Source organism: Artemia franciscana, chromosome 17 (genome assembly GCF_032884065.1).
Source record: "Artemia franciscana chromosome 17, ASM3288406v1, whole genome shotgun sequence".
NCBI lineage: Eukaryota > Metazoa > Arthropoda > Branchiopoda > Anostraca > Artemiidae > Artemia > Artemia franciscana.
The window spans coordinates 26,816,593-26,843,028 of NC_088879.1; the positions used below are offsets into that span (position 1 = coordinate 26,816,593).

General features: G+C 35.4%; 1 protein-coding gene across 2 annotated transcripts in view; it reads left to right on the forward strand.

Annotated features, from left to right (window-relative positions):
- LOC136038078 (signal peptide peptidase-like 2B) overlaps window positions 1-26,206 on the forward strand; it is a 132,452-nt gene extending 106,246 nt beyond the window's left edge. Inside the window, exons 12-13 of one of the 2 annotated variants that reach the window (XM_065721075.1) lie at window positions 19,464-19,612; window positions 24,863-26,206. In XM_065721075.1, the coding sequence (XP_065577147.1) occupies window positions 19,464-19,612; window positions 24,863-24,976 (263 nt within the window). In that variant the 3' untranslated portion in view covers window positions 24,977-26,206. Of the gene's footprint in view, window positions 1-2,728; window positions 2,828-19,463; window positions 19,613-24,862 lie in introns of those variants that run through there. The other variant, XM_065721076.1, reaches the window with a different exon arrangement.
- Window positions 26,207-26,436: the final 230 nt, after the last annotated feature.

Here is a 26,436-nt window from a genome sequence, read left to right on the forward strand (position 1 = left end):
GCCTTTCCATCACAGACATCAAAAACCAGAAGAACAATAGTTTTTTTTAAGACAGTGGGAAACAAATTAGAATGAATACTTCGGTCCTTTGTCCAAGGGCCGTCCTCAGCAATACAAATAAGAAAAGACAACTTACAAGAGGATAAAATCAATAAAACTAAATGAACAGTTTTTCAAAACAGTCCCAGCATCCTTACCTCAGCGAAGTTCAACCAGGGCTCTGGTTGTCCTGGTACTACTGGCAAAATACCAAGGGGTCTCAAAATATACTATTGCGCGTTCCCTTTGTGGAAACCTACAGGTAAAAAATGGTCTCTTCTTTAACTTAGTTGATTGGAAGAACATAAAATGAACTTTTCCTGTCAATTCAGGCTTAAAATCTAAGCTGGAAAATTTGTATAACTCAGTTTACTAATTTTGGTTATATGTAGCGTATTCTCACGGGCAGGTGGGGGAGGGGGGTGGGATAATTGTGCAGGTATCTTTGCACAGTAATGGAACGACATATCTTTGCGTAGTAATGAAACCTTTTTTCAACTGTTGTATTATCGTTCCTTTAAGGCAAGTTCAACCAATCTATGTGAATAGCATATCTCCCTATGATTAGAATAATAATTCCAGTGGCCAAAATGTTAATCACGTTTTGGTTCAGTTTTACATACCGCGACGAAGAAGATGGAAAACAGCTGTGAAAATAAGAGTCTTCTTCAGGAGTGATCTGTTTCTTCTAATGGGTTTCAAGTTGTCTTCACACTTGCCAAATATCTGCTCACATTCGATAGACAAAGCATTTGACACTCGTGTCAATCAATTGGATTTCAAATTTGCTGGATGAAATGAAATTTCATGGTTCCCGTCATAATTTTTCTGAGGGAAGTAAAGAGCTAAGTTGAAACTTAAAATGAATAAAAATTATCGCTTTACAGTCTTTCTAACAAATATAAATAAAACTAGTGCAAGTGAATCAACGGACAATATTTCCTTATGTTTTTATGATTATAAAAAACTAGAGCTTGTCTGAAAACACAAAACAATATAGGAGTTTTGGAACAGCAAAAGCAAACCGACAAAGGATACTTAAAAAAAACAAGCATTTAGGATTATTACTTTTTTCATGTAATTTGGTGTCGCCTCTGCGCAATGAAATCAGTCCATTGATTGGATCTCGTTTTGGTCTTGAAAAGGACATTTCATGAATAGTTTTTTTTTTCTGGGGTGATCTTGTCGACCCACTGGTCCTAGAATCTTACGAGAGGACTCATTCTAAAGGAAATGAAAAGTTCTAGTGCCCTTTTTAAGTGATCAAAAAAACTGGAGGGCACCTAGGCCCCCTCCCACGCTAATTATTTTCCGAAAGTCACCAAATGAAAACTCCGAGATAGCCATTTTATTCAGAGTAGTCAAAAAACCTTATAACTATGTCTTTGGGGACGACCAAAGATACTCCCCACAGTCCCCGGGGGAGGGGCCACAAGTTGCAAACTTTGACCAGTGCTTACATTTAGTAATGGTTATTTGGAAGTGTACAGACGTTTTCAGGGGGACTTTTAGATTGTGGGGGTCTATAAGAGGAGGATATGTTAGGGGAACTTCCCTTGGAGGAATTTGTAATGGGTAAAAAAATTTTCATGAATGGAGCGCAGGATTTTCTAGCACTATTAAAAAAAAAACAATGAAAAAATAAATATGAAAAAGTCATTCAACTGAAAGTAAGGAGAAGCATTAAAACTGAAAACGAACAGAAATTATAATGCATATGATTGGCTCACCTCCTCTTAATATCTCGCTCTTTATGCTAAATCATTTTTAGTAATTTCAACTATTTATTCTACGGTTTTTGTGATTCAGGGGTCATTCTTAAGAAATTGGGAAAATTTTAAGCTTTAGTATAAAGAGCGAGGTACTGACGAGAGGGTGAACCCCTTCATATACGTAATAAAAACATGAGAATACAGAAGTGCGTTACGTAAGCTAATTTGTAAGTTAATCTTATGATTCGTAAAAAATTAGAAGTTCTAGTTGCCTTTTTAAGTAACCAAAAAATCAGAGGGCAACTAGGCCTCCTCCCCTGCTCCTTTTTTTCTCAAAATCATTCGATCAAAACTGTGAGAAAGCCATTTAACCAAAAAAATAAATATGCAAATTTCGTTTTAATTATTCATCTGCGGAGAGCCAAAATCAAAATATGCATTGATTCAAAAACGTTCAGAAATTAAATTAAAAAAAAACAAGTTTTTCTTAACGGAAAGTAAGGAGCGGCATCAAAACTTAAAACGAACAGAAATTACTTCGTATATGAAAGGGGCTGCTTCCTCATCAACGCCCCGCTCTTTAATCTAAAGTTTTTTACTGTTTAAAAAAAGTAGAGTTAAGAGAAAGAGTCAAACTTTAGCGTAAAGAGCGGGGCGTTGATGAGGAAGCTGCCCCTTTCATATACGAAGTAATTTCTGTTTGAGTTTTAATAGGTTTTAAGTTTTAATAAGTTTCAGTTTTAATGTCGCTCCTTACTTTCCGTTAAAAAAAAACTTGTTTTTTTGTTGTTTCATTTTATTAACAGTCGCTCTCAGGAAAAGCACTAACGTGTTGATTATGATAAAACTGAATTTTTGTTGTTAGGCAGCAAAGGGTCCCCATGAAGACCATTCGAAGGAACATAAAAAATTATCCTAAATGGCAAAATGTAGCTTAAATGTTTCTTCTTAAGGAATAGTATGATTTTGTCTTTCAGATCACGTAGCGCTTTACTGAAAGCATTTCAGAGTTCAATATACGTAGCCAACTGGTACTTGAAACTTTAGCCAACTGTAGCAAGCACAAAAAAGGAAGGTGTATAAGAAATATAGGAAATTACGAGTTGAATTTGAATAAAACCTTGAAATCTCAGAATCTTGAAAATTTATGGAGATCACATTTCTGGGGTTAGTATGAAGTAAGCCGAAAACAATCATAAGAATTTATGATTGCAAGATACTCATTTTTTGCCATTTATATGACTTTTTAGTTACAAAAGCAATTACGAGTTGAATTTGAATAAAACCTTGAAATCTCAGAATCTTGAAAATTTATGGAGATCACATTTTTGGGGTTAGTATGAAGTAAGCCGAAAACAATCATAAGAATTTATGATTGCAAGATACTCATTTTTTGCCATTTATATGACTTTTTGGTTACAAAAGCAACATTTTTCAAATGAATCATTGTTAATGCGAATTATCAAAAATGTAGCCGGTGGGATATGTATTTCTTGAAATTTAGGAGGAACTTTGTTGTTTTTTTGTTTTTTTTGTTTTTTCAAAATAATTTTTCAAATTTCAAACTACACAGTAAACAATTACATTGTAAACAGTAAACATTGTAAACGATACTTTTTTGAATTTTCAAATAAAGTATAAACACCAGCCCCTAAGAAAATTTATGCATAACAAATTGAAAAAAAAAATTCGGCATTCAGGCAGACCTAAAGGAATCACCTTCTTCGGGCATACTTTTCAGTTCTTAATTTATAAAACTTACTAAACTTTATACTTTAGCAAATAAACAGGAGTTTCTAAAACGGAAGCTCTTATCATGTTTAGATAGAAAAAATATAATTCATAAGGACAAATAGTAAGATTAAATTTTAAATATCATTTTTTTCAAACAAAATTAAGAAGCAGCATTACAACTTAAAACAAGCTCCTATATAATATGGGATTTGCTACCGCTCCCTGGGTATCCACCATATGGATAATATGGGAGTAAAGTTCATTTGTGACGCAAACAAATGTTATATTGAGATTCAGAATGCAATTCTGGGTGTATATTTGCACATTACGGGGGTGGGGTTATATACTCTATAAACATATAGGCTCTAAGAAATTCATAAATTTCTTAGAAGAACTGGAAAAACAAGGAAAGTGGTGGAGATAAAGGTTTTCCCCCTGAAAATATGTTAACTATAATTATTCAGCCTATTACTGATCAAGAATTGTTTTCTTAGCATATTTCTTTATGTTACAACCACAGAAGGGCGAATAATGAGGACTTCTTTCCCAAGACATTGAACCAACATAACCTATTTGAATATTTCGGCCCTAATTCTGAGGGTCGTCTTCAGCAAATAAAATAATAAAAAAAATAAAACACTTACAATTAAAGCTCTCGGCTAAAAGTTCACTTTTTTTTAAATAGCTTAGGTATCATTACTTCTTAAAGAAAAGTTCAGGCAAGACTGTGTGATAAAAGCTAACATTTTACAAGCTAAAAAGGTTCATTCATTGAACTAACTGTATTTATTAAATATTGGAATACTGAACTAGTACTGAACTAGTTTTCAAGGTTACAACATATAAACTAACCGGATTATCTTTTTACATTGTTCATGATCTGAGCTAGCTACTGCTTTGAATTAAATGTGGTGTTACGAAGTAACTTGCAATTACTGAAATAAGTTTTGCAAATTGGGACTGAAATTTTTTGGAGGATTATTTATTGTGGAATTGGCAAATTGTAGGCCCTCTTTGGGAAAGTGCACTGCTCAGTGATACGCAGGAAAGTCTTTTAGGCCGACTTTACACAGGTTGGATTGGAATACACTTGGATGCAATAGGGAGGCTCAGTTCTCACTTAAAGGTAAGTCTTTTTGCTCTGTTTATCGACTTCTAAAAATTAGATACTGTTAATGATGCAGGTTTCAAGCAGTTTGATGTTGCACTAGTTAAATTCAAGAACTACCCCCTATGGCCCGTGAAAATTAAGCAAATAGGAAAGGATTCGCACGGAAAGCACACTTATCTGGTCTTTTGTTACGGTAGTCACGATGAATTTAGGTTAATAGATGTGAATCTTCAAGAATACAACCTAAAACGAAAGATTAATCCACGCCTGCTGTCAAAAAAGCAATTGTGGAACGTGATAATACCCCTGAAATTTATGAAACTCTTTCTAAGACTTTTTTAGCCCTGAAAGCAAATGAAAAATTAGGGTCTAACTCTGTTTCTTCAAGTATCGCCCAAATTTATGACAAATTAGTTGCAACTGAAGCCCAACTAGAGAAGACAAGAAGTGATCTGCTGGAAAATATTATAAAGAAACTGACTGAAAAGTTCAATGACCCAAGGTCACTGAAAGAGGCTACTGAACTGATAGTCAGCCAGGTTTATGATTCAGTCACGCTCGAGTTTAATCCAAAGTTTGCAAAAATTGAGCAGACTCGTAAGTAGTCTGAGAACTCAAATTGAAAATTCGGAGGAGAGGATTAGTAGAATAGAAAAAAGCTTGATGATCATGATCAAGAGTCCTTGCTTGATAGTCTTGTATTTCATGGGGTAAAAGCAGTTACCTGGTGTAGACACTCGTACGACAATATCTCGCATTATAAATAGAAAAATGTCTGTGACAGACCTCGTATCTTCTGATTTGATTAATGTATACCGTCTCCGATTGAATAATCCGACTACACAGCATGAAGAAAGTTCTATTAGAGGTGCTTCGATCGTCGTTAAATTTTCTGGCAAAGATGTAGCCCGTCGAGTGTTTAAAGCAAAAGCTAAACTTGCTTCAACTAGTGTTTCTGTATCGGAGTTTCTAACTAAATGTCGCCGGGACATTTTGAAGGCGGTGAAAGACAAGTATGGACAAACGAAATGTTTGGTCAGATTAGGGTCAGATTTTGGCAAAGCCTAGTGTAGGGTCAGAAGATCGGTCAAGTCAAGTCAATCAAACAGTCAAGAATATCCGTTCTGTTACTGACTGTATTTGGTCTCATATGTTATGATTATTGCTTTTTGCATTTGTTTATTTTGTTTGTATTTTTAACTTTTCTTTTTCTCTGCTTTTATGTATTTTTTTCTTTCTTGCTTTTTTTTCATTTAGAGATATTTGTTTTGGTTCAAGATTTCATTTACTCTCGATGCGTCTATACTCGATGATTTAGTGAGCCGACCTTTTCTCCTTGAACAGGTTTTGTCGACACAAATAGCAACTGATATTGAACCTTGTATGAACCAATTTAGATTTAAACAGTTGAGAAACACTGTTTATGTTCAATGTTCGCAGTTAAACCCCGCGGAAGCCGATTTACTGAGTTTATGTGCCTGGAATTGCCACCTAACCACGTGTTATGAGGATGTGTTGCAATTTCTCTCTGATTCTCAAGGTAAAGTTAGTTTTATTGGTATGTGTGAAAGTTTTTTGAGTCAGAAATACTGTGTCTCATTGTACTCTTTTCCAGATTATAATTTGGAGATTAAAAACCGGACGTCACTTTATAGAGGAGGAATTGCGTGTTCGATTTCCAAGTCGTTGACATACCAAGTTAGAAATGATATTGATGTTTGGATAGAGGGTAAATTTAAAGGTTTTAGTCTGGATTTAGATATGGGAAGCAGTAAATTTTTGATTAGTGTTGTGTATAAACCACCAAGGGCTAGCTGGGAAGAATTTGAACGTGGGTTTGATCAACTTGCGCGTGCGGTGTCTCGGACAGGTTTAGATTTTATTTATATGGGTGATTTCAACTTTGATCTGCTTACATTGAATGGAGCAAATTTTAGTAAATATTCCAACACATGTTACGAGTCATTCAGCCACTCTCATCGATAATATTTTTATTGGTTCTAAGTATCTGGACCATAGTTACGCCGATGTGGTTCTATACCCTTGTTTGGACCACTTCCCAGTTGTTGGAGCGGTACCTTGTGGCCGAATAAAAAGTAATAAAACAAAAAAAAAGTAAAGATTAGGTCGTTGAAAAATGTGAATTTACAGAGGTTTGGTGAAGAGTTGAGTACCATTGATTTTAGTGAGATTATGAATATGAAAAATGACGCTTCTGGTGCATTTGATCGTATGATGAGGTTCGTACAGTTAATTCGTGATAAGATTTGCCCAGTAAAATTCTTGAAACCACGTAAGCATGAACGGAGGAATCCCTGGATAGCTATTGAAATTCTTAAAGTGTCAGATTTAAGAAATCATGTATATGTAGAATATTTAAATACTGAATGTGCCAAGAAACTTGATGAATTCAAAATAATACGCAATAAAGTAAACTCGATGAGAAGAAAAGTTAAAAAAGAATACTTTGCCAACCAATTGAGTTTAAATAAGGATAATACTAAAGGAATTTGGAAAGTTATTAATGACCTATTGGGAAAGAAGAAAGAAGCTCCACCAATTCGCTACTGATTCAAGGAGAACTTGTTAATGATGAAATAAGTATCAAGACTAAATTTGCTGAGTTTTTTTTTTCAAGTGTTGGGCAAAATGTACAGGCGCAAGGGTTAGTGAACTTTAATAACGGTTTAATGAAAGATGAATTTGTGGATGATAGAGGAATTGGATATGAAATTGAACTTCGGCCTTGTACTGTAGATGAAATTCTGAAGGTTGTGAAAACAATCAAATTGAATTCAGCAGGGACAGATGGCATTAATTTGAGAACTTTTAGATCAATGATGTGTTATTTAATGCCATGTCTAGTCCATATTATCAATCTTTCCCGCCAAACCGGTGTTTTCCCTGACGCGCTTAAAAGAGCAAAAGTAATCCCCCTTCACAAAGGTGACTCTAAGCTAGAAATTGAAAATTATAGACCCATATCAATCCCACCCTTGCTTTCGAAATTATTTGAAAAAATTGTGCATAAAAGGCTTTATGATCACCTTATGAAAACGGGGATCTTAAGTGAAAACCAGTTTGGATTTAGGAAAGTGTCACTCGACGTCGGACGCCTTGCATTCCCTTTGTGATACTGTAAATAAATGCTTTGAACGTGGTAATCCCTTTGACTATTTTTATCGATTTTAGAAAAGCATTCGACACAATGGATTTAAATATTCTACTCAAACGTCTACAATCCCCTGGAGTTCGTGGTAACTATTTAAAGTGGTTTCATAGTTTTCTAAGTGGTTGATCTATTCAGGTTGTATTAAATGATGTGTTTTTTTTCTCCTTGTCAAGTGAGGTGTGGTGTATCTCATGGGTCTGTTTTGGGACCACTTCTGTACCTTGTGTATGTTGATTTAATTCGTTTCTACTTACCTGAGTGTTGTATTACGACTTTTGCGGATGATACTGCTTTAACTGTGTCTATTCAATATGTCGATGATTTGTTATTGAAAGTAAATAGGATAGAGCCTTCTCACTGATAGAGCCTTCTATCAGTGAACGTTAATAAAACTAGTTTTATGATTTATAGGAGAGTTGGTAAGCCTCCATGTGTTAATACAAAGATATTTTTTAACGGTAGGCCTTTGTCACAGATGCATGAAGTGCGTTATTTGGGATTCCAGCTTGATTGTAATCTATCTTGGAAAAACCATAGTGACTTTGTTGCAGCTAAAGTTGCTAGAGGTTTAGGAATTTTGCGTCGATTAAAGAATGTTTTACCATTAACAGTTCTTTTGTTGTTATATCACACTATTGTTGCGCCTTATATTTCTTATAGTTGTGTCCTTTGGTCTAGTAATTTCTATGCAAATTTTAAAAGAGTGCAGATCCTGCAAAATAAAACAGTACGTCTTCTTGGTGATTAAGTAGAAAATGTGAATGATACCGCGTCATGTTTTAAGAAATTACGAGTGCTTAACATTGGTCAGATTCCAGATTATCAAGGTGCTGTTTTTATGTATCGATGTTGCAATGATGTATGTCCTCCAGTTTTTACCGATTTTTTTCGAATAAATCGTTCATTCCACTGGTATGAGACTAGAGAGGTGGATAATTTTATTGTCGAGTACCGAGAAATCACGCGTTTAGCTTTTGGATATCGGTATTTAGCTCCGGCTATTTGGAATGATATCTAAGCTGGCATAAGGGAGGCATTACATATTGGGTCGTTTAAAGTAAAAATAAAAAAAAAAACATTTATTAGGAGTGGGGAGATAATTTTATTATTATTATTGTTAGCCTTTATTTATGTATATTCTGGTATTAAGGGGTAATTGAGTGAGAGTGTTTTTGTCCCTCTTTAATTTTTGTTTTTTTTGCTTAATTAGGCTGGGAATCAGAGGATTGCAGCCGTCCAACATCAGGCTGTTTGAGCCTTCCCCGGGCGGTTGTGTGTATATACAGTTTTTCTAATTTAGTAGTTAATAGAGTTCATTCATTCAAAAATAATTTCTTATTGCGATATTTGCCTTCTCTGCAGCTAATCTTGTAGTTCTTTTGGGATTGGGCTTGTTTTTATTTGTTCCTATTTTTGTTTTATTTTGAATTATAATATTTTCTATAATTTATTTTGTGTACATAGGGTTGAGTGTGTATTAATCCAAGTCTCCATTTAGTGATGTATTATTATTTAACTTTCTTTTGATTTCGATTGCCTCGCGGAAAGTGTTTGATTCTTAGGTCATTGCTAATGACCTAGCGATTCCACGAGGAAATCGATTCGGATGGTTCGTGATAATGAACTGTAGTAAGGAGCGACCCGGCTCAATAATATTTTTTTTTTGAAAAAACGGAATTTTGATGCTAAAAGATACATAAAAAGAATCGAATTTCCATGCTGCTTTTAAATATATAAGTTTCATCAAATTTAGTCTTTGTCATCAAAAGTTACGAGCCTGAGAAAATTTGCCTTATTTTGGAAAGTAGGAGGAAACACCCCCTAAAAGTCATAAAATCTTAACGAAAATCACACCTTTGTATTCAGCGTATCAGAGAACCCTCTAGCGAAAATTTCCAGCTCCTATCTACAAAAACGTGGAATTTCATATTTTTTGCCAGAAGACAGATCACGGGTGCGTGTTTATTTGTTTGTTTTTTTGTTTGTTTTTTTTCCAGGGGTCATCGTATCGACCAAGTGGTCCTAGAATGTTCCAAGAGGGCTCATTTTAACGGAAATGGAAAGTTCTAGTGCCGTTTTTCAGTGACCAAAAGAATTGGAGGGCACCTAGGCCCCCTCCCACGCTCATTTTTTCCAAAGTCAACGGTTCAAAATTTATAGATAGCCATTTTGTTCCGCATAGTTGAAAACAGTAATAACTATGTCTTTGGGGATGAATTACTCCCCCACAGTCCCTGGGAGAGGGGCTACAAGTTACAAACCTTGGCCAGTGTTTACATTCAGTAATGGTTATTGGGAAGTGTACAGACGTTTTCAGGGAATTTTTTCTGGTTGGTGGGCTGGGCTGAGGGGAGGGGGATATGTGGGAGAATCTTTCCTTGGAGGAATATGTCATATGGGAAGAGAAATTCAATGAACAGGGCGCAGGATTTTCTAGCATTACTATAAAAAAAGCAATGAAAAAATAAACATAAAAAAGTTTTTTTCAATTGAAAGTAAAGAGTAGCATTAAAACCTAAAACAAACAGAGATTATTACGCATATGAGGGGTTCTAAAAATACTTTAGCATAAAGAACGAGGTATTTAGGAGGAGATAAATACCTTGCTCTTTATGCTAAAGTATTTCTAGTAAATTCAACTATTTATTCTACAGCCTTTCTGATTCAGGGATCATTCTTAAAGAATTGGGACAAAACTTAAGATTTAGTGTAACGAGCGAGGTATTAACGAGGGAATAAACCCCCCCCCTCCATATTCATAATAAAAATATAAGAATAAAAGAGTTTGTTATGTAAGTTACATCTATTTTTACTAATACAAACGTTCGTTAAAAATTAAAAGTTCTAGTTGCCTTTTTAAGTAACCGAAAAATTAGAGGGCAACTAGGCCTCCTTCCCCACCCCTTATTTCTTCAAATGGTCTGATCAAAACTAAGAGAAAGCCATTTAGCCAAAAAAAAAGAATTAATGTGCAAATTTCATTTTAATAATTTATGTTTGGATAGCCAAAATCAAACATGCAGTAATTCAAAAATGTTCAGAAATTAAATAAAAAACTAGTTTTTTAACTGAAAGTAAGGAGCGACATTAAAACTTAAAACAAACAGAAATTACTCCGTGTATGAAATGGGTTGTCCCCTCCGCAATCCCTCGCTCTTTACGCTAAAGTTTGACTCTTTGCCACAATTCTACTTTTTAAACAATCAAAAACTTTAGAGTAAAGAGCGAGGTGTTGAGCAGGGGACATCCCTTTCATATACGGAATAATTTCTGTTTGTTTTAAGTTTTAATTTTGCCCTTTACTTTCAGTTAAAAAAGTTTTATTTTATTTAATTTCCTATAAGAATCCATAGCTTGGGATGCTATTTGTATGTTGGAGAAACTTTTTCAACAATTCCCAATCCTAATGCAAAGGGCATTTTTTAATTTAGTTTTTTGCCTTCTGAAGTAGACCTGAAAAATAAAACTTAATGTCACTCCCAAAAAATTATATCTATGCTCTTTGTTAACCTCGATGCACTTACACTCTTTTTATCTATTTAAATTGTAAGAATAGAATAAGTAATAGTACTATCCAAAAAGTTTCAACTTAATACCCCCAGTCGTTCTCGATACATTGCTGAGGTGTCTTATAGGCAACCATAAACGCAATGCCTTTTCATTTATTTTAAAGTAACGGGTGCTGACATGCCTAATATCTCTAAGGACTGGATGCTTTTGGAAAATGAACGAGCTTGAGAAAAGGGCTACTTGTCCTCCAATCTTTTGTTATTCTTAAAAAGGCACAAGAACTTTTAATTTTGATTTGAATTAGCTCCTTTAAAAGTTTAAATAATATTTCTAGCTATTATAGAGTGGTGTTGCCTATGATATTGCTTATAAGCTCCTTTGAAAACCTGCATGCATATAGTTTTTTTCTTTAATTGAAACTCCTACCCTAAAATTTTCGTCTTAATACCTTTAGTTACATTAAATTTAATGGTAGTATTAAAAGTACGCATATAGTGCCTTCTGGCTACTTCAATATTCCCCAAAACTTACTTTTAAACCTTGACTATTTATATACATCTTGAAATTTTCATCTCAATACTCTCAGCCCTACAAATAGTTGCAATAGAAGTAGTTGCAGTAAATGGAACAGTAACAGTAGTATTAGCAGTATTGTGCACATATTGTCTTTTAGTGACATGATCATCCCCTTTAAGTATTCTCTGAAGGTTTCAACTCACTATCCAAATCAACTCTTTAGATACGCTATTTTGACAATGTGCATGCACTTAGCATTTTTTGATTTAGCTCAAATTTTCCCTTAATGCTGTGACTCTTAAAAAGGGTACTAAGAATTCTGACCTCCAATCAAATGAGCTCTATCCGATCCAAAGTTTATGCAACACCTGTTCCAAAAAAACCTTATATGTCGTGGGCATAACTTACGACCCTTGTCCATGGGCTCTGAGGGATTGTGTTCACCCCAAAGACATTGTTATATGATTTTTTGACTATTGGTAATAAAATGGCTATCTCATAAGTTTAATTGACTGTATTTTGGGAAAAGAAGATGTCAGGGAGAGGGGATAGTTGCTCTCCATCATGTTTAACTTTTAAAAGGGAACTATAACTATACATTTCAAACCAAATGAGACTCTTCTAAAGTTGGCACGACCACCTCTTCCATATAAACCTTACATGCCCGTGGGGCATAATTTGTAACTTTTACCCACAATATCTAGGGGATTCTGTCCATCAAAGGGCTTATCATTAATCTTTGGACTATTTTTGTGTAAATGGCTATCTGAAATTTTTATCAGATGCATTTGTGGAAAATAAAACGTAAAGGGAAGAAGTGGGAGAGGTGGCTCCCCTGATAACTTTGAATCATAAAAGGGAACTAGAACATCTGATTTCCTATGAAATTAGCCCCCGGGGCATAACCTTTAACCCTTGTCCTGATGGCTCTTGAGGGGGGGTCTGTCATCCTTAAAGATGCAATCTCCAGATCTTTCAACTACGCTGAACAAAATGAATATTTCAAAAATTTTATTGGATGTGCTTTGGGAATTGATAGGCGTAGGGGGGCTTGTTGCCTTCCAATCCCTTTTGACTATTGAAAATAATAGTCCAATCCCTTTAAATTTTCGATCGAATGATCCTTTTTCTAGGTTTTTACGACAACAAATTGCCATCTCAAAATTTCTATCAGGTACATTTAAGGAAAGTTTAAGGTATGGGGGGTATGCACCCTCCGATCATTCTGAATCTTAAAGTAGGCACTAGAACTTTTGGTTATTAACCCAATGAACCTCCTCCGAAGTTTATACGAATACCCTTACTATGTATACCTTATATGCCCCCTGGGCGTAACTTACAACCCTTGCCCTGAGGGCTCTAGGGGGGGGGGTCAATCTCAAAGATATAATTTCCGGACTTCTAAATTATCAATTACGCTTAACAAAATGGCTATCTCAAATTTTTGAGTGGATGTTTTGGGGAAATGGTGGGCGTGGGAGGGAGGGGGGCCTGTTGCTCTCTAATAAAAATTTGTCAAAATTTGAAAAAGGGCGCTAGCCCTCTCAATTTTCAATTGAATGAGCCCTTTCTGAAGTTTCTACGACAGCAAATAGCCGTTTCACAATTTCTATCAGATGAATTTTGGGAAATACGAGGTTTGTGGGGTATCGACCCTCCTATCTCTCAGATTCTCAAAAGGAGCAGTAAACATTCTGATTAGCGATCGCCTAGGCCCCCTCCGAAGTTTCTGTGATCATTCTTTCTATATAAACCTTACATGCCCCAGGGCATAAATTACAAACCTTGCCCTGAAGGCTCTTGGATGGTTGTCATCCTCGGACATAATTCTGGACCTTTCAACAACGTTGAAAGAAAAGGCTATCTAAAAATTTTATTGGATTTGTTCTGGGAAATGATGGGTGTGGGAGGCGTATTAGTTGCCCCTCCAATCACTTTTGGCTATTAAAAATTGCAATAGCCCTTTCACTTTCCAAGTAAATGAGCTCTTTTTGAAGTTTCTACGACAACAAATGACCATCTCAAAATTTCTATTTGATACATTTCGGGTAAATATGAAGTGTGGGGGGAGGGGGTATCCACCCTCCGATAACTCTGAATCTTACAATGGACTCTAGAACTTCTGATTACTAATCCAATGAGCCCCCTCAGAATGTAATACGATCAACCTTTCTATATATAGGCCAACCTTATATGCCATAGGGCATAACTTACCACCCTTTACCTGGTGGCTTTGGGGGGGCTGTCATCCTCAAAGACATAATTTCCGGACATTTTAATTGTCAATTAAGTTGAACAAAATGGGTATCTCAAAATTTTGATTGGGTGTTTTTGGGGAAATGTTGGGTGTGGAGAAGGTTTATCTGCCCTCCAACCACTTATGACTATTTGTTAATGTTTGTCGTTATGTAATTTTCCTATGGCCCACGGGCTTTTTCTGGAATAAATTATATATAAATTATATATATATATATTTTATATATATATATATATATATATATATATATATATATATATATATATATATATATATATATATATATATATTATATATTCATAGGGGCACTAGCCCTTTCAATTTTCAATCGAATGAGCTTTTTTTTTGAAGTTTTTACGACAACTAATAATCATCTCGCAATTTCTATCAGATGAATTTTAGAAAAATACGATATGTGGGGTGTATCCACCCTCCTATCACTCAGAATCTCAGAAAGGGCACCATAGCTTCTGATTAGCTATCGAATGAGCCCTTTCCGAAGTTTTTACGATAACCCTTTCTATATAAACCTATTGTGCCCCAAGGGTATGACTCACAATCCTGGCCCTGAGGGCTTTTGGGTGATTGTTATCCTCAAAGACATAATTCTAGAGCTTTCAACTACGTGGAACAAAATGGCTATCTCAAAATTTTGTTTGGACGTGTTTGGGGAAACGGTGGGTGTCGGAGGGGTGTTAGTTGCACTCGAATCACTTTCGACTATGAAAAAGGATACTAGCCCTTACAGTTTCCAATTGAATGTGAGCCCTTTTCGAAGTTTCTAAGAAACCAAAACAAAACCAAAAAATGAAATGAAATAAAAAGATAAATAATACATTTTGCCCACGTCGCTCTTTTCTTAGGCAGAGCTATTTGCTCTACTGAAAATTTAGCGAAAACTTCTGTAAACCTGGAACTCAGCTTTCACTTCCTCCCTTAGAGCTGTAATCAAGAAGGGAGGATTATAACTTCCTGATTAGCGTTTCACACCATGGTAAATGTAATTAAAAAAAAAATTCTTTGCCGTTTTTGCTGCATTTGTGCCATTATCAGCTGAAAATCCGTGAATAAACATGAAACTCACTGCGGTTATCACATTATCAGTGTCGTTTTTCAAGATAGAGGGGGAGTTTTTAAACATCCTGCCTTTATTTTTAGACCACGAAAAACCGATATGCTAAATTGTAATCGCATTTCCTGGCATTTTGGCCCTCTTTAACAAAAGGTGATGTTTTATGGGACAATCAGGCAGAAAACGCAACTTTTTCATGACACGATCTCCTTTGTAACTTAACAAGGCTATCATATGCTGGCGGTTTATCAAACAAGCCCTCTCCCAACAGCTTTCGAGCATTAGTTGGTACGATCACCCCTGGAAAAAAAAAAAAAAATACAGAAGTGCTTCTAACGTAAAAATGTGATTTAAATGCGTTTTTATACGTTTAGTTAATGTGGATCAGGGCTTGGCCTTTTCCAGGTTGCAGCTGTCGTCGTAACCTGGTAAAGGTTTCTGTTTTGAATACCTATGTGACGGCTCAAGATGATATTATGAAGCTATGGATTTTCTGTAAAACTCTGAATAACCTTAACCAAAAAGTGAAACAATATATAAAACTTGTAATTAGGCGCATGTTTCTAGCAGCAAATGCTAGGAACGGAAGCTCCGCACCGTAAAAGTGTTACTTCAATTCTAGTTTGTGGAGATCTTCTCCATAAAAGTTTAGTGTTACTTTGATCAGGTTGCAGCAAAAATATGAACGTTAGAGTTGACCTTACGCTAAATGTTCTTAAGATCTGATTACCCTTTCTAGTTGATACACTGGTTCTAATTTAGGCCCCTCTCTATTTCCAACTGAGTTTAAGATGAAAGAGTTTAGCCCCCCCCCCCCCAAGAAGGTTTGAAATCTAACCACTCATTTGATCATGTGGGCTAGTGATAAAAATCAAATCAAGTATGGAATAGGACACTTTTCGACGATATATTTTAGTATATATATATATATATATATATATATATATATATATATATATATATATATATATATATATATATATATATATATATATATATATATAACTTTAATTTGGAGAATCAGCTCTCATCAATTTCCCCTACCTATCAGCCAGATCTCAACGGTTTTGATTCAGTAGCTTTGGGCCTAAGCTTCGTGTGCCGAAAGAATTCAAAAGAGTGATAAAAAGCAAATAAAAAATGGGAATTAGGTGTTTTGAGATCCGGTTTTCTTGAGTCCTTTCCTCGAAATTTATAAGAGATACTTAATTTTAGTTCTACATTTCAAACTAATAATTTGTTGTTCTGTTTAGGTCTGGTATAATGTGACCCATAAAAGTTCATATATATATATATATATATATATATATATATATATATATATATATATATATATATATATATATATATATATATTTGTGTGTGTGTGTGCATTTAATTATTATTTTTTACATTTTACTTATTTTTGTGAAAAATTTTTAAATAAAAAAAAACAAAAAACAGTAACTATAAAAACAAATCCACAGCGAAAAATCAAGTTTCTTAAACTATCTTCCTCAATGCAACAATCTTATCAAACCAAGGTTTAGAATAATGAGACCATCCATGGTCCGCCTAATTTCAACTTGGATCCTTAGTATGTAAGGTCATTCCTTTTGAATGCTTTTACAGTTGGAAGGTACTAATGTCCTCTAAATTGTTCATGTATCGTTAGGACCAACGCCTTGCCGACCTATAGCATTGACTTCCGCCATTTGAAAGGTATTAAACAAAACCTCAAAGGCATTAGGAGTGCCTAATGATTCCTCTTGGAATGTGGCTTTGAGCTCTTTAATAATGATCAACAATGTGATTTCATTCGCATTCTAAACAAAACAAAAGTCTTACAAACCCATCATGGAACGATAAAATCATACAGATCTGTTAGAACAATCATGAGGCGACACATGGGCTTGGTTACCAGTCTGGCCTACTTTTTTGCCAAGAAATGCTCCAGCGACTCTTTAACGACCAAACCGCCTGGCAACATATGTCATGAATTATAGATCAAATACATTCAAATTTATGAAGATTGTGGGCTTTGTTTACGTTTGTTAGTTCATTAATGCAGTTAAAGGCGTTTTTCTTTTTCAAACTCATTATTATAGTTTTTCCACCTAAGGTCTAGCAACGAACTCTTCAAGTAGAAGTATGCAGAACATAAAGGTTCGCTACAATCAACTGTACACGAGGTTTTTTAAGTTGCCTTAGATTTTTAGTATTGCCGAAGGTCGAGTACCTAATAATTGTCAGGCTTTTTCTGAAGTTCGCCGCCCATCGAAGTTTTAAAAGAATCTGGAACTCTGATGTCCGAGCCGCACCGTAGTCAAACCTGTCGTTAAAAAAACTAATATGTATGCCTGACACGAGTTTTTCTGGATTTTAACGTCGCATTTGTATTGCAGAAGCGGAAAACCAAAATGGCATGAAGTCTGTTTTAACAACTTATGTCAAAAACATTATGTTCCTGTAAATTTTATTATATTGTTGTATCATATCTCTTGCAAGATTCCTGGTATACTTACTACTAAAAAGCTTTTTTTGCATGCTGACCAATGCCTGCATTGCGCAGATACCGTTCTCCTGATTCGATGTCTTCGGCCGGGATTGCGATGCGTGGTTAGGGGGTAAATCATCCGACGCTTCCCGTGGTTTTCCCCCATATTTCTCCAGGAACTGATTTAGAGCTGGATCGACTCTTGCTGAGATTACAGAGTCACACCATTGACCCCGTTCCAAACCAAATAACCAGCGACACCAGAATTTCAAAAAATTAATTTCAAAGCTGAATCTTGCCGCGGATTGGTCAATCGCAAATTTTATGCTTGAAAGTTGAACAATGTTCAACTCGATTAAGTACCAACATAATACATAATTGGTACTAAAACCGGGCATAATTTTCAATTTTATCGACAGGTATAACTAGAATATAGCTTGAGTTTGCCACTTTTTCCGCATATCTAGTCTCTTCTACCTCCCTGTTAACTAGTGTTTACTCACTTCAAGAACTTTTAACCACGTTATGTAATTTTTGCTTCTTCGTATGTTTTGTCGCTTTTGTTTCGATCATTTAGTATGTTTGTAAGTTATGTTTTCTTGTTATAAGACATGCTAATATAACAGATTGATTGATGGTAGTTGTTAACTAGAAATGAACAAGATAGTAGGCATTTCAGCTACTAATAAAGCTGTAATAGCTACTTTCACCTACTAATAATGCAAATCATAGATTCTGAGAATCACCATTTACAGTTTTAGGAGAAATACCATTAGAAATCATCCTTTGAAATTTTCCTATCCCAACTGTTTGTAGTTTGTAATTTTATCTTCTTCTGTGTTGAAGGTTAAATTCGACTTATAGAAGCAAATAATAAGTTCGCTTTTGGGTAATCAATTTGCTTAAATGTTACATCTTTTGATAGTTTTTTTTTATATTTTATTATTATTTAGAAAATCAGATAACAGATCTTACTTCTCAGGTCCTTTTTTTCAGAAAATCAAAGCTGATCTTACCATGATCTGAGGACTTCGATAATTTGATAATATTTTCAAAGCGCTCTGATCAATATTCTTTTGGGCCAAAGATTTTGAATCTCAACACTTTTGACTGAGATTAGCCTAGATATTATATTTCTAAGATATAATATCCTATTATCTTAGATACCTAAGTTTTTAGGTCGTTGACTGTGCAAAAAAACTAAAATCTTAGAAAAGTGACAGAGTTTCAGGAGTAAGATTGTAGTAGCAAAAAAAGTGCCTAATGACTTGATACATTTAAATCATATTGGCCTCATTATTCTTAATAATTAATCTGCTAAGATCTTGGTCCCGCTATCTAGTAACTCAAAGCAGCAAGATTCCTCAGTAAGAACTCTGTTTACTGTATTAAAGTTCACGGGTTTAAATTTAGAAGTATGGACAGCCCATACTTGCCCATGCTTCGATAGGCAAATTACCAAAAGAGGGTGTAAGGCAAATTTTTACATAATAAAGAGAATTTGCTTCTCTCTAGCTGGTCGGTTGTACCCCTTCTTCTCGTTACAACTTTTAGCTGCGTCCTATGTCAAAGGCCTGATTCGGGAACATGTACAGGAATATGCATTCCAGGCGGGTGCAACCTAAAAAACAAAACAGGATTGTGCAATTTCATGAATAATCTAAATGAAAAGCAAATGACTCTTATTAAAAGCATTATAGTGTTACTACTAGTAACTAGTACTAGTACTAGTACTAGGAAGATTTTGGCCCCTTTCCTTCTAAGACAAATAACTCCTACATGCTTCTTCTAAAGCTAGGACGAAAGTGTACGTACGATATCTACGTATCTAAGATATAAAATTGAAAATATCTTTTTTTTTCAGCTTATGCTCTTGGTTTAATAACCACGTTTGTCGCTCTCTTTGTTATGGATATGGCTCAACCTGCCCTTTTGTATCTCGTACCTTTTACTGTGATCACTGTAGCTATAATTGCCTTGTGTCGTGGCGAGCTGAAGCTGATATGGAAAGAGGTTTGTTCTTTGATTACTTAGATAAATGAGTTTTTGGGTTAATATAGTTATTTTTTAAGATTACCAAAACTCATCAAACAGAAAGACAAGCCATTTGGGGGGGGGGGGAATGAACAACGGGTTTCATATTTAGGTTTAAAGCAATTTAATGACGTTCCCATTGCTCTACTTCTGAAAAGAACATTTGTGTTGATATAGTTTTGTCATTTTGGGAAGGTGACCTGCCCACATAAGGCTCATAATTTCTCAGACAACATAATGAACATGGAAGCTATTCTATAAAATGACGGATAATAGGCTTCTCTATTATAATATCTGTCCTTTGAAAACTCGCCCCCCCCCTTACAAAAATGGAAACTGAAATAAAGGAGTCGTCACTAGGCTTAGTACTAACAGTTTCCAGTCAAGGCTCGTCGCAAAGAAGAAGAAAAATGTAAGTATGGTGAACCTAAAAGAATTAATTTACCAATAGCTTTCGGCTATTTTAATTCATACATCTTAATTAAGACATTGTAATATGTCTTGAAAGTCCACACAGGCCATGTTTTAATAGGGTGGTGTTCCCCTCCCCTAGAAAAGCTTATTTAAGCCTAACTGACGTATTTATCAATGGTAGGGCCGTTCACACATATTTGAGGGGATTTTACCTTTGACAAAGTGTGTTATAGTTTATCTGAAGTTTCAGACAGTAATTATGCCCTTATTCCTCTTGCAAAAAGTTCCCTAATGCTGGTGCATAACTATGTGTAGCCTAAATTTTGTCGTCACTATATATTCAAGTCAACTTTATGTGCAGAATCGTATTTGGAAATAAGGGACACATGAGAACCAAGGTGTACCTTGTGACTGCTTTTTTGAAAGCATAGCATAAAATGACTCATTAGAAATGGTTCTTTTGGTTCTTTTTGTTAGGTGAAAAAATAGACATTCTTTCAACCAATGTAATTTAATGATTGCAAAGGAGTTCCTAGTATCCGTTTGAAGGTCCTACGCCGTCATCCCAGCTTCACTCTTTGGAATGAAACCATCAACAGAGCTATTAGACTTCGCATTCGGGGAATTAATCATGTGGTCTTTCTTGTAGTGCCCGTCTCGATGAGATTGGGTCTACCTGATCTAGAACAATGGGAGTAATTCTACACCCCAATGGCCGTTATCTACCTAACTGGACTAGCATTATTTTTTTTTACACCCTAGGGCACCTGAACGTTGCTTGGCACCACTCCCTACAAAAATGATTTGTAGAGTACATTTTTGCGTTGTAGAAGACTAATTGTTACTGATAAAAGGGTGGTTTTGATGTGGTGTCAGTGTCTTCTACAGATAAACTGGCATGTCTTCTACTGAAAAGCTTTCTCTCCTTATATGACTGATTGTCAAGGCGACAAGATATACAACTTGCTTTGATATTTTGATGAGAAAATGACTAAAGTGTTTGAAAATCAGCTTTGTTTGGCTCTATATCCATATGAAATCATCCATCGAAGGTTATTTTATTACTGTTACCGTGACTGCCGTGTGTCGTGGCGAGCTGAAGCTGATATGAAAACAGGTTAAACGTGAAACACGGACAACATGGCGATTAAGCGGGATAAAGGACTGTCAGCGCATGGGACTTTTGGCGATACGATATGTGTGTAATATAGAAATCTGAAATAAAACATTTGAAGAACGTTTTAAACCTTCTACCTTGAAAACGTCTCGACACTTGATTAAATGTTGCATATACAATAAAGGAAACAAATCATGTTCGTTTTTGCGTTGTTTTATCTCTCTACCTAGAATAAAAAGGGTAACTGAACAAGGAGTTTTGATCAGTGATGATAAAGGCTTTTAATACTGTGTAGTCTCAAGTCGCCTGCCTGTCTTCTTGTAAGTTATTTTGGAACCCTCTTCCAGTAAATGAAATATGAGGTATGACAGACAAGTAATGGGACTAATCTTTTACTTAATACATTTTTTATTTCTTTCAAACGTCAATGTTATTGCCTTTAAAGTAGATCTCTTGGGCAGCTATACACCAATGGAGTTTCTATTCTTCTATTGTTCGCAGCAACGTAGGAACCCTTAAACCGTTATTGGCTTCAGCATGTCCGTTATAGCCTTTTGACAATTTCTAAGATCCTGAAATAAGGGCCTTTGAGGACATTTTTCAGTTTAGGAGAATCCAAGAAGTCATTAGAACTGATGCAGGGGGATAAGGGGGGGGGGGAACTACAGAAACATTTTTTTAGGTAAAAAATTATATTATGCAGTGGGTAGTTTGACATGGGGCGTTGCCCTCATGAGGCAACCATTTCTCAGCAATGTCTAGTCTTACGAAAATGCCCCGTTTTCTGACCTTTTCAAAGACGAGTAAAAAAAAAAATGGTTTACAGTTTTCCTGGAGGAACGAATTCTTTGTGGGCAATTCCCCCTCTGTAAAAAAAACAAAAAAAAAACAAATCGGTATTGATTTGATCTTTGGCTAGCTCATTCGAGTTGTCACTTTGCCTCTTGGTCTTAGGATCGTATTTAAAAAGGCATGTTTCATCACCTTTGACCACACAACTAAAGAAATCTTGCCCATTAGCGATTCTGCTGTGAAGATCAGGACGCTTGTTTTGTTTTTTTCGAATGTCCTTCTACTCAATTAACAATTCTTTTGGCAACAATTTGTTACAGGCTCGCATTGTAAGCGGTCATATAAAATTTTATAAACGGTAACTATCGTTCAAAATTAATTGTTTACTCAATATTCCTAATGCTAGACAATGGTCACACAGGTGTTTTTACATGTTCCATCTTTTCGTCAGTTTTTGAAGTTGAAGGCCTCCCTGTACGCTGTTTACCTTCAAAATTATCTCTACCTTCCAAAATGCTTTTTGCCAGCGAAAAATTTGAGATCGGGATGAAGAATGGTCCCACGGTGCTGTTCTGACTTTTGAAACGTCACAGTCGCCGGTTCTCCAAGCATTACACAAAATTCAATGGCACAACTTCATTCGAAATTCCGATGTTCAATTTTGCATGACGCACAACAAAAACAAAAATACACCAACATCAGATTCAAAAATCACGTGATTGACGGATGGAGTAGAAACTCAAATTGAGCTTTGGGAGGGTTCTGATAAATGTGCTCTCTCAATGACAACAGCACAGGGTTGCCAGACCGCTTGCAGCATCGTCGGTCTTATTATTTTTCTGTCATACTTCGTCCTTCTCTCTTATTAAATAAAAAAACAAAACAAGTTTTTTGAAATGAAAGTAAGGAGCGACATTAAAACTTAAAACGAACAGAAATTACCCCATATGAAAGGGGCTTTTCCTCCTCGACACCCCGCTCTTTACGCTAAAGTTTTTTATTGTTTTAAAAAGTAGAGTTGCGAGAAAGAATCAAACTTTAGCGCAAGGAGCGGGGTGTCTAGGAGGAAAAGCCCCTTTCATATACGGAGTAATTTCTGTTCGTTTTAAGTTTTAATGTCGCTCCTTACTTCATTTCAAAAAACTTGTTTTTTTTATTTAATTTCTGAAAGTTTTTGAATTAATGAACGTCTGATTTTGGCTCTTCATACATATATTATTAAAATGAAATTTGCATATTAATTCTTTTTTTGGCTAAATGGCTCGCTCTTAGTTTTGATCAGACGATTTTGAGAAATAAGGGATGGGGAAGGAGGCCTAGTTGCCCTCCAATTTTTCGGTTACTTAAAAAGGCAACTAGAACTTTTAATTTTTAACGAATGTTTTTATTAGTAAAAAATATACGTAACTTAAGAATTAACTTACGTAACAAACTTTTATATTCTTATATTTTGATTATATATATGAGGGGGTTTGTCCCCTCGTTAATACCTCGCTCTTCACACTAAATCTTAAGTTTTGTCCCAATTCTTTAAGAATGACCCCTGAATCAGAAAGGCCATAGAATAAATAGTTGAAATTACTAAAAATAATTTAGCATAAAGAGTGAAGTATTTATCTCCTCCTAAATACCTCGCTCTTTATGCTAAAATATTTTTAGAACCTCTCATATGCGTAATAATCTCTGTTCGTTTTAAGTTTTAATGCTTCTCCTTACTTTCAATTGAAAAAACTTTTTCAGGTTTATATTTTCATTGTTTTTTTTTTAAATAGTAATGCTAGAAAATCATGCGCCCTTTTCATTGAATTTCTCTTCCCCCATTAAATATTCCTCCAAGGAAAGATTTTCCCATATAGCCCCCTCCCCTAAACCCCACACCCAAACCAAAAAAATCCCCCTGAAAACGTCGGTACACTTCCCAATAACCATTACTGTATGTAAACAATGGTCAAAGTTTGTAACTTGCAGCCCCTCCTCCAGGGACTGTGGGGGGTAAGTCATCCCCAAAGACATAGTTATTATGGTTTTCGACTATGCGGAACAAAATGGCTACCTCAAAATTTTGATCTGTTGACTTAGGGAAAAAAATGAACGTGGGAGGGGGCCTAGATGCCCTCCAATTTTTTGGTCACTTCAAAAGGGCACTAGAACTTTTCATTTCCGTTAGAGTGAGCCCTCTTGCAACAATCTAGGACCACTTGGTCGGTACGATGATCCCTGGGGAAAAAAAAACAAACAAATAAACACGCACTCGTGATTTGTCTTCTGGTAAAAAGTACCAAATCCCACATTTTTGTAGATTGGACCTTGAAATTTTTTATATAGGGTTCTATGATACGCTGAATGCGATGATGTGATTATCGTTAAGATCCTATGAATTTTAGGGGGTCTTTCCCCCTATTTTCCAAAATAAGGCAAATTTTCTCAGGCTCGTAACTTTTGATGAAAAAGACTAAATTTGATGAAACTTATATATTTAAAATCAGCATAAAAATCCGATTCTTTTGATATATCTTTTAGCATCGAAATTCCATTTTTTTAGAGTTTCGTTTACTATTGAGCCGGGTCGCTCCTTCCTACAGTTCGTTACCCCGAACTGTTTGATCAACAGGCAAATCTGTCTTGGCTTTTTCTACAATTGGCCATGACTTGACTTTTCCCACAACTATTCCCTTTTCAATTCAAAAATCAACGGACTTTTAAATATTTCTACCCGTTTTTTTTTCAGTATTTGAATTATTGTAACAGTAAAGTAGTTTATTTATAAGCACTGGTAAACAAGATTTTAATCTAGCCGAAATCTGGTTAGCTAAATTAAAATTATTGCTCGCGACAATGATATAACGTCAAGTCTAAATCAATTTGTATTTATGTGCTTGTATATTTTTTGTTTAATTTGTTTTCAGAATGATACAAATAAAATCAGCTCGTCTGATGATAGTACTGATGGTGTTTCTCCTTCTTATGGCACCGTTGATACGTCTGTCGATGTCGAGCAAGGTCAAGCTGGAAATCATTGAAGCGTTTGGCTAACTGAACTGGCTCAAGCTAGATTTGTGTATTTTATTTGCGCCTTAACGTCCTTGTTCTCTAATATGATTTAAGAAGTCGGTTTTTAGTCGTTTTTATTCTCTTTCAATTTGCGCATTCCATGCACCATATTTTAAGACTGCAATGAACGGTTCTACTTTGCGTTGAAAACAGCCGACTGTTGGCTTTTAGAACAATGAAAACAGCCCCCCCCTCCTTACCCCATATTGCTCTCTCTCTCTCTCTCTCTCTCTCTCTCTCTCTCTCTCCTCTCTCTCCCTCTCTCTCTCACTCTCTCTCTCTCTCTCTCTCTCTCTCTCTCTCTCTCTCTCTCTCTCTCTCTCTCTCTCTCTCTCTCTCTCTCTCTCTCTCTCTCTCTCTCTCTCTCTCTCTCTCTCTCTCTCTCTCTCTCTCTCTCTCTATCTCTCTCTCTTTCTATCTCTCTCTCTTTCCTCCTCTCTCTCTCTCTTCCTCTCTCTCTCTCTCTGTTCTTTTTCTTCGGTAATTATACAATAAACCTCACGGTTTGTTACTATAAATACGTGTCTGCTCAATGTCTGTGATTCTGACCCTCCATCCCCCATCTCCGAAATCGACTACTTGAGGGGCTTTTCCCCGCAATACCCCACGCTCTCTTCTGCCCTTGTAAAATAAACTTCACCAAAACTGCCCGTTGTTTTACTATTGCCTAATTTTTTTCAATCGACGATTTATTCTTTACACAAAGGGAAATAGCTGCTCGAATAAACTTCAATAGTAAACTTCAAGTTCTTTACACAAAGGGAAATAGCAGCTCGAATAAACTTCAATAGTAAACTTCAAGTTCTTTACACAAAGGGAAATAGCTGCTCGAATAAACTTCAATAGTATTCAAATCCTAAGAATCGACATTTATATTTTTAGAAGAATTTTATTTGTCTCCCATTGAAATTTTATAATCGCATTGGTGCACAAACTTGGGTTTTGACATCGATGTTAATTCAAGTGGAATTAAGATAAGTTTACTCGTACGAAAACAATCTTTTTATTACTCTTTTAATGTCTGGCGTCTATTACTTAGTCAAGTTCTGATTCTTAGCAAGCATGAAGCGTATGGTGATCTAAATGGAGTTTGACTGCCTTAAATAAACCTAGTTTTCCTCAAATAAGACCTAAATTTAATTAATGAATGAATTTTCTTTCTTTTTTTAAGGGATTAGTAAAACTAGTTACTATCGTGACTTCTTTTTTTTTATCCTGAATTTATCCTGAATTTTCACTTTTTTTTTAATTAGACCATTTTTTTTTCAGAGGTAATTATTTTAGAAAATAATGAAATATAGTATTTAGAACAATTTAGCAAATATTTAAGGACTTTACATAAGCTGTCCTCAAAGTCAGGCTTTAGTTTGGAGGAAAAGTCACTTCGAAGATATAGGTTCGCGAAGATAAGCTGTAAAATAGATTTTTT